The sequence below is a fragment of the Alnus glutinosa genome, chromosome 6 (assembly GCF_958979055.1).
Source record: "Alnus glutinosa chromosome 6, dhAlnGlut1.1, whole genome shotgun sequence".
NCBI classification, from domain to species: domain Eukaryota; kingdom Viridiplantae; phylum Streptophyta; class Magnoliopsida; order Fagales; family Betulaceae; genus Alnus; species Alnus glutinosa.
This window is the reverse complement of record NC_084891.1, coordinates 9,781,718-9,795,485: the sequence shown is the minus strand read 5'-3', so window position 1 is coordinate 9,795,485 and position 13,768 is coordinate 9,781,718. Positions and strand designations below refer to the sequence as shown.

Here is a 13,768-nt window from a genome sequence, read left to right as displayed (position 1 = left end):
TATGGCAAATTCATAGCCAATCATAAGAACTTTTGAGGGCCTATTTCATATGACCATACTATGCCTGTTAAATTGTAACTTTTTCTTTTTAGTAACCGGTCTATTTTTATTATGACAAGAGTCATATCTTTTTAGAACTTTTGAGGGCCTAAAAAAAGTCACATTTATTCTTATTTTTTTCCTGCCAACAATTGCTTTTGTTTTTTGCAAAGATATGGGATTACAAAAATAACTGATGCAAGACAAAGGATGAAGATCAAAGGCTTCTAGTTTATGAATATATTGTGGCTAGGGCAGCAAAGGGATTGGAATATTTACATAACAAAGCTAGTCCTCCTGTTATATACAGAGATTTGAAATGCTCCAACATTTTACTTGGTGAAGGATACCATCCCAAGCTATTTGATTTTGGGATGGCCAAACTTGGGCGTTTCGGGGATAACACACATGTATCTACAAGGGTCATGGGCACCTATGGATATTGTGCTCCAGAGTATGCAATGACAGGTCAAAAGCTCTGTGATAGTTGTGAATCCGAATGGCTGTTTTATTTCATATAACTATTGAACAAAAACAGCCACCAATAACAAAATAACCATTGAACAAAAAAACAAGATAACCCCACAATAGCAAAACAACAACTAGAGAAAGATCTTCATATATGTAAACAACACAAGTATTCATAGTATCCATCAATGTGCAACAAAGAGGTATGTGCTTCAACAAAAAGAACACACAACCCCCCAATGGCGAAACAACCATTGAACAAAAAGAAGACAAAATGCTTGCACAATACAAAATGACATTATTAGTTCACTTAAATACATACATGGACAAATACCAATGACAATTTACTCCTACACTTCTCGATGATTTCTATTTGGAGAGATTGAATATATTCAAGTTGCACTTGAGACAAATGGCTTGTATCCATCATCATAATTTCCCTTTCTTCTTTCTTTTGTTTCCTTGCTTCTTTTCTAAGCTCAACCTCAAGCTTCACTTTTTCAAAATTTTCTTTCTTATGTTCCCTTGCCTCTTTCCTAAGTTGAACCTCAAGCTTTTGTTTCCCAATTTCTTCTCTCTTTTCATTCCCTTTCCTCTTTTCTAAGTTCACCCTCAAGCTTTTGTTTCTCAATTTGAATAATCTCTTCTTTTGCCGTATCAATCTCTTTCTCTCTCCTCATGCGATCTCTTCTTCACTTCCGTCAATCCATTTAAAACCTCCATCACGATCTCTTTCTCTCTACAATCTATGCTCTTTCTTTTTCTCGAGGCCTTTTTGCCAAGAGGTCTTTCCAAGTCTACAACTGCATCTCCACAATCATTACCTTCCCCTAAATGTATAACATCTTGAGGAGAAGAATGAAATGTACCAGCAGATCTCCCTTTCGATTTTAATTGAACCATCGTCTTCCATTTCAGCAATATCTTCATTAAGTTCCAACAATGTTTAAATTGAAATATGATATTGTTATTGAACTCCCGATACATAGCCTTTGCCTCGTTGATCTGAAACAAAAAAAATTTACATAAATTGAAAATAATTAGAAACTTGAATCAAATTAATGGTTAATATACACCACTAGTAACAAATTATTTATACCTTGTCTTGCTCACTATGACCACTTTGATTCCTATTTAATTTATACGAGGCACTACAGAATATTTAAGCCATGAAGGAAATAGATTGAATCATGAAGATTGATAGCTATAAAGATGGCTTATTGGTTTGGATCTCGGGTAATTTTTTAGAGTAGTTTGGCACATACCAAATTTTAAGTAAGCCCGTCGAATTTCATCCAGTTGATTAACACCATAATCCCATATCTGTGGATGCAATCCAGGATCACGTTCCAATGAATTAGTATCAATTTCCTTGACGTCAACTTTTCGAGATTTTGTAGGACGATTTTTAGAAATTGAAATCTTAGAGGTTGGCGATGATTCTGATATCTAGTCTTACAAAAGCAACATAAGTAAGAGGACATTCATTTTAAGAACCTTTAGGAAAAGATAATAGCAAAGAAGAAATTTAGAAGTTATAAACATAGTGGGTGAATACTTAGAGCATACCTGGTGAGCTTTTTAATTTTTCTCTAAATTTTAACTCAAGAATCTATTTTTTTTTTACTTTATTTATCACTTTTAAAAGGCTTTTTATATCAAACTCTATAAATCTTTATCTATTTCAACTAAATATTAATTTTTTATTGGTTTTAAGCAGCCACTCCTAACAAATGAAGAGAGAAAATAAGTGAAAAGTTAAGTAAAATGAAAGAGAAATGATAAAATATTCAATAACTCATAAAATTTGTGAGTTAAATTTGGAGTGAAATTTTGACAAAAGCTAAAATAGAAAAATTATAGAGGGTTTATTAAAGTTGACTTTTTTGATTTTTTTCATCAAATTTTGGTGAAAAATTTGAAATGAAGAGCTTATTAGGAATGCTTTTATACCGTGACTCCAAAATTAATTTATAGACAAAAATTAAGAGAAATTGAGATCGGAAGCTAATTTGGATTTGCATTGCAAAATTGAGAGAGGCTTGCTCCTTGCTGACTTCTTGTGTTGCGAAAAGACACAGCAAAAAGTTACGGCTGTTCGTCTTCCCTATTTTTAAGTATTCTGACTTTTTGTTTTTATTTTTTTAATGAATAGTACTTTTATTGACTAGAGTACTTTTGTTAAAAAGTACTTTTTAACAAAAGTTGACTAGAGTACTTTTTAAAAAAGTTGTTCTTTCACGTTCCTTAGCTTTTGTTTTTTCACTGTACTTTTTTATTTTCATTGTTTTATTGATTAGAGTACTTTTTAACTTTTAGGGAAAAATATATATTAGCCCCCAAATTATCACATTTTCTTCGAATGGCATTCTGAATTATCAACACTTGTACTCTGACCTCCAAAACTACCACTTTCTGATTTTTTGGCCCCATCTGTCTATTTATACTGTTAATTCTAATAGAAATTGGCCAAAAACCCGAAAATACCCCTCCCTTAACCGTGAGAATTTTAAAGTGTAGGAGGAATATTTTCAGAATTTTGTTTAGAATTGACGGCATAAATGGACGGATGATGCCAAAAAATCAGAAAGTAGTAGTTAAGGGGGCCATAATTTAAGCATTGATAGTTTTGGGGGCCATTCGAGAAAATGGTAGTAGTTTGGGGGGCTAATATATATTTTCCCTAACTTTTACTTCCGTTCGGGTTGGCAAGAGCAAAAGCTGGGACTACGTTTGTTAATGCTTTTTATATAATATATTTTTTTTATTTGAAAAAAGTATTATGACATAACATAGAAGTAAAAGTAGTTTCAATTTTTTAATATTTTAAATTGTTTGTTAATATTTTTATTTTTTTTTGTTTTAATGCCCCATTTGTTTCGGCGTAAAATGATTTCTGGAAAATGGTTTCGGTATTTTCCCGTGTTTGGTAGGGGCGAAAATAATGATCAACCGGAAAATGATTTCCGTTTGACCAAAAATACTTAATAAATTTTGGAAAATGATTTACGCTTTTTAAAAGCGTAAATCATTTTCCGTAAATGGTAGATGCAGTCGATTCTTTTTTAAACAAAACATTTGATCTTTACGTTCAAGCAGTTGACTATTGCCGAATTTCGACAAGTCAGATTCCGACTCCGGTTGGTGCCGGAATTCGACAAATTAAGCCGGAATCCGGGGACGTCTGGCAGATGTCACCGGATTCCGGGGATATCATGCCGGAATCTGGCCGGAACGGCCGGATCTCCGGCTATCTCGCCGGATCCCGGCCCGGATCCGGCTATCTCGCCGGATCCCGGCCCGGATCCGGCCGGGATACTGGCCGGAGATGCCGGATCACCAGCCATCTGGCCGGGATCCTCGACGGATCCGGCCAGAACGGCCGGACCCCCGGCATCTGGCCGGATTCGGCTGTTCTAGCCGAATCTCCGGCCAGGACGGCCGGTTTCCGGTCAACTGGCCGGGATCCGGCCGTTTTGTGCCGGATCCCGGCAAAGTTCGCCGGAATCCGGCGAAAATGGCCGGATTCCGGCAACTTTGCCGGAATTTGTATATTTTAAAAAATATTTTTATATTATTTTATATTAATATTTTTTATTTTGTGAATAAAATTTATTTTTTTTTAAAATTAATATGATTAAATTAAAATATAAAAAATATTTGTAATTTTTCGTACGCGTTAAACACCGAAAAATAATTTCGACGGAAAATATTTTTCTGAAAAATGACTTCTCCAAAATTATTTTACGCCGAAACAAATGGGGCATGAAAAAAAAATGTTATCAAAGAGAGCCCTAGGGGTCTACCTTTGAGGAACAGGTCACATTGATAAACCTCATATACCACCTAAAGCCCATAGACCATCGAATTTTGCTTAGACCAGCCCATCAAGAATCAAAGAAGATGTCGTTCCCTCTCGTCCTTGTCGTTTTCCATTGAAGTGACAAACACACACATCTCTAGTCGTAACAAGTCGAAGATCACAGAGATGGCTTATTGCTGAATGGGGCTCCGTAGGTAAGGCCGATTTCCGATTTCCGATTTCCGATTTCCGATTTCCGATTTCCGATTGCCTTGTATCTCTTTGTATCGGGTTGTCATTTTCTCGATTTCCATCGTACCCCTTTTTCTCTCTGATTTCCATTAGTTTTGGTAGGAGTTTGATGGCTTCCAGTAATGGTACTGGCCTAGAGTCTAGAGATATTAACTGGATGATTCTATTCTTTGATTACTGTTTTGATTCTCATTTTCATCACTGTTTTCATTATTATTGCTGCATTACATTACTTATGTCCTCGACTTCTTGTAATCAAATTCGATGCCGTTCGTTCTATAACGTCTATTCTCAGTTCCATTCATTTTTTTTTTTCGTCTTCTTTTTTGTTTTTTGGTTGTTCTTGACAGAAAGATGAGGAAAGGAAGATAAAAAAAAATACAGTTGTATATAATTACGCCTTTTAGATTTTTGATATGAATCACGAAATTTACTGAATTAAGTTAGACTCAGTTGATGCTTGAGGAAAGCTTCACATTTCTCATTATGGAAAGCCAAAGAAATTAACTTTTTTATTTTTGTTTTTTTTAATTGAACATTGCTAGGATTCATCAACTATTTTAGTTTCTAAAAAACGGCTGCTCTATTTTTATATAACAGGCATTGGCTTGGATTGAATGAGAAAAATGAAAGCAACCCAGTAGGGTGAAAATTTTGAAAACTAAAGAAGACCTAAAAGAAGGGCATGAAGCATAAAATGGAAAATGAAGAAAGCAAACAATTATGTGTTTCGGGTTCTAGACGCACGCGTTCTCAGGCAGCTCCAGAGTGGTCTGTAGAGGGTGCACTCATTCTTGTGAATGAGATTGCTGCTATTGAAGCAGATTGCTCGAATGCTTTGTCTAGCTATCAGATGTGGAATATAATAGCGCAGAACTGCACTGCTTTGGATAAACCGCGGACTTTGAATCAGTGTCGGAGGAAGTGGGACTCCCTGGTATCTGAGTACAACAAGATCAAGCAGTGGGAGTTGCAGTGTGGGAGTGGTTTGTATTGGTCTCTGGAAAGTGAAAGGAGAAGACAATGTGGGCTTCCAGAAAATTTTGACAGTGAGCTGTTCAAAGCGGTTGATGATCTTGTAAGGGCACGGGAGAAGAAATCGGATACAGACCCAGATAGTGATCCAGAAGCAGAGCTTGAGGTGGTTGATGTAGCTGCAGAACTAGGTATGGTTTATCTCCAAGACCAAGAATGGTGCTTTCGAATAAAATCTCTTCAATGTATGTAAATGGTTATCTCCATGAATGGCATTTATGGATAATATCTAGCTGATATGTTTCGATAATCATTTATTATATTGGAGTTCTGAGAAAATTTTAGTTCTGCTGTCTCCTTTTGTTAGCAATTGCCTATTGTTTTCTTGATGTCCGCTGAAGTGTTCTATTAGGCTGTGACTTGCAATTATTACTTGATGCTGTGGAATTTATAATGCTGTTTTAGCCAAAAAAGAAGGGATTTCATGATTATTGCTGTTATACTGCATTGATGATAGAGTAGATTTATCTTTTTCTGTTAACTAACTCCCCCAAATTCTGTGGGGGAGGCAGATGGGTAGATGGTCTCTTACACAAATATTCTGTAAAATTTGATTTGTATTTGGTTTTTACATGCAATATGAATACCAAGAAAAATAAAATTAGAAGATTACTTGTTGATAAGAGGAATCAAGTCCTTTCAAGAATTGTTTTCCCTCAACCTGAACATCTATTGTTTTTATGTTCGATGTGTTATTGTCTCCCATATCTGATCCCACCAAAGGATATATCAGGATTTGAAGCTTTGTTTGCTAATTGTTATGGGCAGCTTGGCTCACACACACACATAGGGCTGCTGATGAGCCAAACTGCCCATGAATGGCTCAGATCTAGCTAGGAAACATTAGAGACTGCCACACAAACAACTCCAAGGATTTAAGAGAATTTGAGAATTGAGATAACTATGATAACTATTATGATTAATAGGATTTCATCGATTTGTCAATATAGAATTTGTGGCTCAAGTGGGAGGGCCAGATCTGGCCTCCAATACATAGCATAATGATTAATAAATTACTCAGAAATCATTCTCATTATGGATGGATGATTATAGTTTACAGGCATATAAATAGATAAGCAGTAGATTAATAATTGTGAGACATCTGAAAGACCAAATCATAAAAAAACTGAGAAAGCTTTTATTCTGTTTCCTATGATTTCTCCAGATGAACGGTTCTTTTTATATCTTTCTTAAATAGCTTCTGTTTTCACTAGGTGGGCTGTAAGATGCATGGATACAGTAGCAAGTTTGCTTAGGCGTCCCTCTGTTCCAGGATTGGGAATGAATGACCATTTCTATTCCAAAAACTGATTATTGTTATGCTTCTTTGGATGCTTTTGTGCGGAACGAATAAAACGTTTAAGAACGCAAGATGCTTGTTAGAACTTGTGTTACTGAATTTTATGTCAGCCCTAGCTGTATTCTTAAAATGTTGTGTCACCAGGGTCCAAGAGGCAAAGGCGGCGGTTAACATCTCCAAAAATCCGTTTAGAGGAAAAGCCTTTGATAAGCTACAAAAAGGAAGAGCCTCCGAGAAGCCACACTGAAGAAAAGCTTCAGAAAAGACTCCTAGAAGATCCTGAGAATAGCCCAACGGAAGAAAGTCCTCAGGGAAGTTGCTTCAAAGAAAAGTATCAGAAAAGCCATGAAGAAGATCCTGTGGAAAGCCCTATAGAAGAGAAGTGTAACCAAAGTCATGGTAAAGGAAAGCCTCAGAAAAGTTGGGTGGAAGAAAAGGGGACAATTGGTATAGAAGAACCGGAGCAAATGATGATTAAGAAATTGCATGAGAATGCAGAACTGATTGACGCCATTGTTTCTGAAAATTTAGACTTTGGGGCTGCTGATGTGAAGAATGTTGAGGACTACCAAACTGATTTTGCAAGACGTCAAGGAGACAAACTTATCACATGCCTCAGAGACATTGTAAACACCCTTGATCAGTTCAGTGATCTTGTTCAAGAATGTGAATAGCTGTATGCATTCAGAAGTGAAATATAAAGCCTTTTAGTTAAGAAATTGACGTTAAATTTTCTAATTAAATGCTAGTTGTGATGTAGTAGGTAGCTTCCATTTCCATGTTACTTGCAAGTGAAGAACAAAATCAGCAAGAATGAATGAATACTCTGTCCCTCCTCTGGCCTTGGTAATTTGTGCAGTTCAAGGCTCAATGTCTCCTTTGTGCTTGCTTTTCGCGTTTAAAATGCATCTATTTTGTGTGTGTGTGTGTGTTTTCCCCCTCTTTCCAGGATTAAAGTAAATTCTTGTTACGGTTTGGATTAGGATTAAAATTTATGTGAGATTAGAATTTGTGTTAAGGTAGAATTTTATTTAATAAGGATCCCTAGTTCTCAATTAGAATCAAGATTAGTTCTCTACAATTCTTTCTGCTAGTTTGCTGCTGGTGCTCCCTCCATGGGAGGGAAGCTTTATGCTTCCCTCTCCATCGTTTTCTGCTGTGCTTTCACTCTCCCCACAACTACCCAACATCACACCAACCCATACCCAAATAAGATTGAGAGCTTTCTCTCAAACCATGCCGGCTTTGCACTGGTTCCATAGAGCCGGCTCTGTACCGGACTTATCTTACCTTTTTCCAGCTCTTCTTCTTCTGCTCTCAACACAGAGCTCACCGCCCGCCTCCTTCCACCGTGTTCTGTGCGTTTTTTGGTTGGGTTTTTGGGTCGACATCTTAGGATTTAGATCTACACTTCCCGGCCAATTTTCGCACTACACGCGCCTCACCAGTGGGTTCGCCGGCGTCCTCCGAGTCCGTCTACGGTCGTCGTGCCTCCCACCGCTTCCCACTCGCCGGAGCGTCTTCTGCACGCGCCAGGGTTCTTCCTGGCGCGTGTGGAACACGTCTCCTCCCGCCGCCTCTCCCCACCGCGTCTTGCGGCGTACTTCGGCGGCTCCTGCGTCTCCCACTGGCGAGAGGCCATCCCCTGGCCGCGCGTGTCTCTCACGCGCCACCAGAGGTGGCTCCCATCCCCCTGCCCTCCGGGCCTCTGTTGTTGGCTTTTTACTTGCTTTTGTATTGTTGTTATGTTTTATTATTGTAACCTTGTTTTTTTGGGCTTATTTGTTGTATCCCTCTCCCCCAGTTTACCCCTGTGTTTGTGTTTGGGTCCTTGTGACTCAATACACTTGTGATATCACCTTTATTGGTGACCCCGGCTTTGTGGCATCAGTGCCTCGAGCCAAAGGGCCCGCATCTTCGGAAGCATTGGCCCCGCGTACTTTCATTCATAGGTTTATATTTGGGTTGCCCAACCCCTGTTTTTGTTCTTTTAATTTCTCTTTGTAATAGTTTCTGATGTACTTATAAAAAAAAAAAAAAAAAAAGAATCAAGATTAGTTTTATTTTTAAATTTGCTTTATCATTAATTGATTATTATTTATCCTATTTTATTTTTAAGTGTCTATTTAAAGACACCAGCAAGTTAATGAAATAATCAAGGAGTTAAATATTGTCGTAGTAGGCGCGTAACAATTCTTCCACAAACATAAGCATTTAGAGCACTAGAAATTGACTCCCTAATTTTTATTTCCTTTCCTAAATATAGAAAAAAAAACTCCTAAAATTACCCTTGCAACAGCAAACTCACTTGGTGTTCTCTAAAGTAAGAAAAAATTTGAGAGCATCTTCAGCAGTTGGAGTTAAAATAATTACACAAAAAGTACTAATCTCTACTTTAATCATTGGCTATCTTAAAAACATTCCAACAATAATCTCTATTCCACTCTTCATTTTCTTTAATTTTTTTTTTTATTTTTTTAATTTTTTTTTTCACTCTTCTCCCTCTCCCTCTCACTCTCCGGTCTCCCCCAACCCCCAACCCTAACCCCAACCCCAACCCCAACCCCAACCCCAACCTGTCTCATTTCTTTGAGTATTCAGACCTAGCAAAATGGAAGGAATCCCAACAAAGCCGAAGCCGAGTGATCGGCATAGTCGATGGAGTTAAGGATCTGCGATGAGGATCGGCGAGCGTCGAGATGATCGGGAACGAGGAACCAATACTTGGATAGTTGGATGAGTCGAGGATCTGGCGGGCCTCGGCAGTGACGATGTAGAGATCGGATCCGACGGTGACGGCGTAGTCGACGGAGGCGTGAATTTTGGTGTGGGGGAAGAAGGCAACGGCGTGCTGGAGGTCGAGCATCTCGCCGCGAAGCTTGTCGAGCTTGGTGTCGACGAGGACGAGTTCATCGGCGAGGTCTTGGGTGAGAACGATGACGTTGCTGGGGACGGAGGAAAGAAGGGCAGCGGTGGTGACCGAGAGGGGTGGAGGAAATAAGGGCATCAGGACCGGGAGGGAGAGTGGGAGAGTAAGAAAATATTAATAAAAAATGTTTGTAGTGTTGAACAGTGAATAGCCATTGTTGGCTATTTATTGTTCACTGTTAAGGAAAAATGGTTAAAGTAGCTAATTTGCTGGAGAAGAAAAAAGGACAAAAATAATTAAATTTGACTTTTTGGCTAAAGTAGAGCATCTGGTGGAGATACTCTAAAGGAACCAAAAGTGCTACCCACTCTCATTTATTTATTTAATTTTTAAATCCTCTCTCATGTATTTGAAAGAATATTTAAATAACTTTCCATTTTCTTTCACTTTTTATAGGTATTTATTTGAAATAATATTTAAATAGTATAGAAAAAGGATAAAAGAAGCTGTTATGAAGTTTATTTGAATAGTGAAACAAAAAAGTAGCTTGATTCTCTAAATTTTAAAAAATATATAAGAAAAGTCACTACGAAGAGTATTATTAGTAGTCTCACCAAATTTTACTAGTCAAAATAGGCAAAAATCAGTCTTTTCTATTTTAGCCATCAACTTTTTTAAATCACACCCAACAACCTCACCATTTTAGTTATCCACATTCACTATTCTATTTAATTAATTAATTTATTTATTTTTCAAAAGAGAGGTTGTGTGTGATGTATGAGAGAAATAAAAAAGGAGAGAGAGAAAATTTTAATAGCTTTTTATTGTTTTGGTGAATGAACAGTGCTCACTATTATTGGTGAGTACTATTCATTTACCAAATTAGAGCTCATTTTGGATTATTTTAACAAATTAGCTCATCAAAATAGCTTTTGGGTGAGTCTAAAAGCATTCATAGAATCCTAGTAGTCTCATCAAATTTTACTAGTCAAAATAGTTAAAAATCACTTTTCTCTATTTTAACCATCAACTTTTTAAAAACACTTCCAGCAGCCTCACCATTTTAGCTATCTACTGTCACCATTCTATTTAGATAAATTTTTTTCAAATTTCTTTATTCTTTTTCTATAATTTTTTTTTTGAATGTTTATCTTTTTGTAATGGTTATATTTTTAATTTTTTTTTTCTTAATGGTCATATTTATGAATACGAAAACGACACAAGACCTCAAAAATCATAAGATTAATATATTCAAGTTTTTCATCAATTTTCATCAAGTCATTACTCAGCAATTAGCATTACAAGAGGGGACCAAAGAGAATGGACAGTGTGAGAGAGAAACGAGAAAAAAAAGAAAAAAAAAAAGAAAAAAAAAAAAAAAAAAAAAGAAAAGGGAAAGAGAGAACAAATTTAATGATATTTTAAACATTTGGTGAATGAACAGTATTAACAAATGCTGGAGTGTATTTTTGTATATTTTTACCAAATTACCTCGCCAAAATAGCCAAAAAGAAATTATTTTTGTGAGGCAGCGAATGTTCTAATGTGGTTAGTTGGGCAACCGTTATGGTGTATGGATAGATTTTGGTCAATTGGATAAAAGTCCATACACTTGCACCCAGCTGGACATAGTGAGTCCACCAATGCAAGTCCCCACGCTCCATTTGAGAGACGTAGGCCATCCCAAAAGCTCTTCAAAATTTTTGTGAAAGCTGAAGATATATAATACGACTTCACTGGGGATCGAACCCAGAATCTCTGGTTTCGTAGACCAGCGCCTTATCCATTGGGCCATGAAGTCATCTGTTTGAATCATGCTGGAAGTAATTACTATTTATATAAAACTACTTCGTCAATTTTTTTTTTTTTTTTTTTTTTTTTTTTTTTTTTTTTTTTTTTTTTTTTTTCATATCTCTGGGCTTTGGACTACTTGATTGAAATTAGGGTTATCAACTTTTAACACGACACACAGTTATATAAAGTTTGGATTTAGGTTAAACAAGTTTGAGTTATAAATTGGTCAATCCGTTTATAAACGTTTTAAACAGGTCTACTTGTCAACTCGTTAATAATAAAAAAGAAAAAAACAAAAAAGTGAGAAACCACCTAAGTCCTAACCGACTAACCCTAGTCACTGTTACTCTCCACTCTCTAGACGCCATGACTCTCTTGCTCTAGCTCGTCGTCTTTCTCCCTCTCTCTCTTTCTCTATCTCTCAGCGCTGCAGTTAGCATAGCAATTTGAGGTTCTCTCTCCCACACATCATTGCATTCAGAAGAGGAGAATGCTCACTGTATTGTGTAGGCCTCATATTGGGGCAATATGCATGGATGATACCGTGGTAATTTTTAGATTAGTGAATGATGTAAATGTAATGGGATTTTCTAGGTTTAAGGATATTTTTGGTTTTTTTTTTTTTTTTTAAGATGATGGATTGATGATAGAAAATTCTAGATAAACTTGTATTGAAATGATAGGAGCAGATTTGAGATTGCTCAATCTCTAGGGAAACAATAGCTATAGGCACTTCGAGAGGCCTAATATGCTCTTCGAGAGGCCTGATCTCTCCGATTAACCACTCAATTCTCAATACTCTTTTTCTTGCCTTCATTTTCTACCCGTTGGCATGGGTTCTTTATAACAGAATGTTGCCAGCTAATCTTCTAGAGCTTTCTGCTATCTCATCACTTATTTATCTTTATCTGCTCCCTAATTCACTCTTTACAATAAGGCCCAATACCTTAACAAAATTACAAAGTAAAAGGTTCAACCAAACTAACTTATTTACAAATAAAAGCCCATTAGATAAAAGGCCCACTAACTTAATTAATCCATTAAAGACCTACTATATTATATCCCTTAAGGTAAACTCGTTTTCCTTACTCATATTAATTTTTGTGAAGTGGGTATACTGTATACCCATTGGTCTATTATTCAAGTTCAAGTCCTAACCCATCCCTGGTTAGGTTCTTTATTAATTTTGTAGCAAATTGGTCTTTGTACTAGTGGAGAATACAAATCAAAAAGAAAGAAAAGAAAAGAAATGAGAGAGATGGGATTGGTTCGTGTCAACAGGTATGTATGTCGTGTTGCGTTGAGTTTCTCAGCAAATAAGTGTGTCGTGTTAGGGTTTAGGGTACTAACCCGTTTAACTAATCGTGTCGGGTTCGAATTGACCCTAACGGGTTGGCGGATTAACCGGGCCAACTTGACACACCAACCAATTTTGTTGAAATACGACACAGGTATGATGGTAGAGTAGTATGACAGTGAAGTTGATATAGCATGCGACCAAGTGTTTTGTAACTCTTTTCATGCGGAACCCACATTGAACACAAGTAAAAACCAAGACAAAGTACATCATTTTATTTTATTTTTTAATTTTAATTTTAATTTTATTTATTTTATATATATATATATATATATATATATATATATATATATATATATTTTTACATTTTAACTTTAAGAGCATTTAAGTAAATTTAATTTCTAAGCTTAGGGTATTGTCATCATTTCATGTCCTTATAACGATTTTGACTAATGAACTGATTATTATTATTTTTTTAAATTTTTTTTTTCATTTAGTCATTATTATTTGTTTTTTGGTAAGAAAAAGTGTTGGGTAATTAAGATTCTGGATAACTACTCCGTCTCTCATTCTCTAATCTGGCGAGGGTGATATATAGGGGCTTTACAGTAGATTATTATTGGCATACATCTTTACATGTAATTTGATTGGCAAATTTTTGTTAATAAACGTAGGTTTTATTATCAACCAGATTTCTTAACAATATTTAAGAAGAATGCCCAAAGTGAGGTGTGTATTTACCAAAATATTTACCCCTTCATCCAGATTTCTTAAATATATATGTATATATATATTTAGATTTTTTATTTATTTATTAATTTCTCTGTTTACATATCTTGTTATGTGGTTAATTTCATGGATTCTTAATTTCTGAAAGCCGATTAATTACCGCGTCATGGTGCCACCCAAAAC

At 36.1% G+C, this 13,768-nt stretch overlaps 2 protein-coding genes and 1 non-coding gene across 3 annotated transcripts; 1 reads left to right on the top strand and 2 right to left on the bottom strand.

The window, feature by feature from the left end:
- Positions 1–4,436: 4,436 nt before the first annotated feature.
- Positions 4,437–7,767, top strand: LOC133871252 (trihelix transcription factor ASR3). The gene is made up of 3 exons (XM_062308651.1): positions 4,437–4,524; positions 5,162–5,727; positions 7,041–7,767. The coding sequence occupies exons 2-3, from the start codon at positions 5,247–5,249 to the stop codon at positions 7,568–7,570; spliced, it is 1,011 nt and encodes a 336-aa protein (XP_062164635.1). The 5' UTR covers positions 4,437–4,524; positions 5,162–5,246; the 3' UTR covers positions 7,571–7,767.
- A 1,710-nt stretch (positions 7,768–9,477) lies between these two features.
- On the bottom strand, positions 9,478–9,903 carry LOC133871503 (uncharacterized). Its single transcript, XM_062308943.1, has one exon. The coding sequence runs from the start codon at positions 9,901–9,903 to the stop codon at positions 9,478–9,480; it is 426 nt and encodes a 141-aa protein (XP_062164927.1).
- Positions 9,904–11,493: 1,590 nt separating this feature from the next.
- Positions 11,494–11,566, bottom strand: TRNAR-ACG (transfer RNA arginine (anticodon ACG)). Its single transcript has one exon. It is a non-coding gene; the product is annotated as a tRNA-Arg (tRNA).
- Positions 11,567–13,768: the final 2,202 nt, after the last annotated feature.